General features: G+C 44.4%; 1 protein-coding gene across 1 annotated transcript in view; it reads right to left on the bottom strand.

Moving 5' to 3' along the window:
• LOC139649482 (serine/threonine-protein kinase Nek11-like) overlaps positions 1-2,294 on the bottom strand; it is a gene marked incomplete at its 3' end in the record, with an annotated part of 52,924 nt that extends 50,630 nt beyond the window's left edge. Inside the window, exon 1 of the mRNA XM_071525897.1 lies at positions 2,128-2,294. Within this exon, the coding sequence (XP_071381998.1) occupies positions 2,128-2,294 (167 nt within the window). The remainder of the gene's footprint in view (positions 1-2,127) is intronic.
• Between the last annotated feature and the right edge of the window lie 206 nt (positions 2,295-2,500).

Genomic DNA, 2,500 nt, shown 5'->3' with positions numbered 1-2,500 from the left:
GCAGAAAGAAGGAAAGAAAGGCAGAGGAGACTGAAAGAAAGGAAGGAAGGAAGGCAGAGGAAAGAGACTGAAAGAAGGAAAGAAAGGCAGAGGAGACTGAAAGAAAGGAAGGAAGGAAGGCAGAGGAAAGAGACTGAAAGAAGGAAAGAAAGGCAGAGGAGACTGAAAGAAAGGAAGGAAGGAAGGCAGAGGAAAGAGACTGAAAGACAGAAAATGAGAAAGAAAGCCATCAGCTGTTTGCTGACCTGCAGTCAGAGCAGTTTAGTCTCACTGGGCTGAAACTGATCTGGTTTATTAAATCCTTCTGGTTGACAGACTCAGGATCTGTCCAGTCAGCAGAGAGGGAACCCGCTCCTCACCCAGAGGCTCATGGGAAATATTACCAAAAGATTACCAAAGTATTACCAAAGTATTACGCTCGCTTCTCCAATTCAGTTTTAAACCTGAAGCACGAACCCTGGAGCCGAGAGATCATGAACGGCTTTTTTTTTTTCTGTTTGGGGGGAAAAATATCAGTATGTTCAATACTCAATATTTCCAAAATACGACTGATTGTCACCAGAAATATTACTGTTCGGTAACAAAATTAGTGTTTAATTGGCAAATAGGTTTGTTTTGAAGCAGCTTTATTTTAGAAAAAGCACTCACTCAATCACTGTTAGGTGAAAACCTCGTGACTCCAGCTGGGGGGATTTTCCATGCTTTTAGGTCACTTCAAGGATTTCATTTGTTTGAGAAATCTCTGCCACGGTTTGGCAGATGAAACCCTGTCAAACCTGTCCAGCTGAAAACAAAACTGCCTCTGTTTTCCGCCTTTGTTTTCTGAAAAGTTGACATTTTGGAGATGGGAGGTTTTTTCACCGGACGTATCACTGAAACAGAATAATTCCATTACTTCTGCTGAGGGTTGGAGCGGGGGGGGGGGGAGGTGTTTTGCTGCTTCTGCTTCAGCACACTCACATCACATCAGAGGTTTCCATCCCACTGTTTCATCAGAGGAGAGGAACAAACTCCTGAAATCAACCCCAGCACAGGAGGGGGGGGGAACTGTGTATGTACAGATCAATGCTGCCATCTAGTGTCACTTTTCAGAACTGCATTTCTCATCCATCCATTTCCCCTCAGCCTCAGTGGTGGAAAAACTCAAATCCTTTACTTATGTAAAAGTAGCAAAACCATGATGGAAAAATGCTTAATTAAAAGAAAAGTCTTGCATTCAAAAGTGTACTGTAGTAAAAGTCTAGAAGTATCAGCAGTAAAATGAACTAAAGTATGAAAAGTAAAAGTCGTCATTCTGTCAGAGAGAAGCATATTGAAGCATGAACCTGTCAGAAGTATTTTAATGTTGTCGGTCTAACTGCTCCATATACTGTTGGGGAGTTTAAACTCTAACAATGCAACAGATTTTATGAGCTTATCGTATGTTTTTGCATGTAAAACCTTATTCTGCAAAGTAACTAGTAACTCCAGTCTCAGATAAATGTAGTGGAGGAAAAGAGAGATTTCCCTCTGAAATGAGGTGGAGGAAAAGTAGAAAGTCTCACAAAATGGAAAAACTCAAGTAAAGTAAGTTAAGTACAGGACTTGTATTTAGTTACTTTGCACCTCTGCTCAGCCTGAAGCTCCATGGCTGTCACAGAATAATCATTACAGCTGTTTTCTTCAGGTATCAACAGGATAATGATAATCTGTCAGACTCTCACCAGGAGCCTGAACCTCCTCAACTGGCTCTTCTCAATGTGGAGGAGCAGCAGCTCGACTCCAAGCTCCTCAACCTGAGGAGAAACCTCCTGTCACTGAGGAGAAACCTCCTGTCACTGAGGAGAAACCTCCTGTCACCCTGAGGAGAAACCTCTTGTCACTGAGGAGAAACCTCCTGTCACTGAGGAGAAACCTTCTGTCACTGAGGGGAAACCTCCTGTCACTGAGGAGAAACCTCCTGTCACCCTGAGGAGAAACCTCCTGTCACTGAGGAGAAACCTCCTGTCACCCTGAGGAGAAACCTCCTGTCACTGAGGAGAAACCTCCTGTCACCCTGAGGAGAAACCTCCTGTCACTGAGGAGAAACCTCCTGTCACCCTGAGGAGAAACCTCCTGTCACTGAGGAGAAACCTCGTCTGTACTCACAGTTGTTCTCCATGTGTTGCCTTGGTGTCTTGGACCAGGTAAACCGACCCGAAGCTGCCGCGGCCCAGCCTCCGGACGACGCTGTATCGCTTAGCAACCAGGCCGCTGTTACCAGGAGGCGGATCCTGGCTGGACCAATGGGCTTCCAGCTCCTTAAACTTGGGCATCCTGTCAGCAGGTCTGTGGAGTGTTGGGGGTTAACGTTAGCTGTTAGCTGTTACTGGTCCATTATGCTCTCTGACAGCTAAACTGCTACAACAATCATCATCATCACCATCATCATCATCATCATCATCATCATCCTGCATATTCCTAAGTTTATTTGTATGTATATCATAGAGTTTGAATGAGTATACGCCATTATAGCTAGACT

Source organism: Centroberyx affinis, unplaced genomic scaffold (genome assembly GCF_046629955.1).
Source record: "Centroberyx affinis isolate AG114_WGS23_722 - 3 ecotype Tasmania unplaced genomic scaffold, CSIRO-AGI_Caff_v1 ptg001354l_1, whole genome shotgun sequence".
In the NCBI taxonomy this organism is placed as follows: domain Eukaryota; kingdom Metazoa; phylum Chordata; class Actinopteri; order Beryciformes; family Berycidae; genus Centroberyx; species Centroberyx affinis.
Note: the sequence above shows the minus strand (reverse complement) of the source record. Positions and strands in the feature narration are given on the sequence as shown.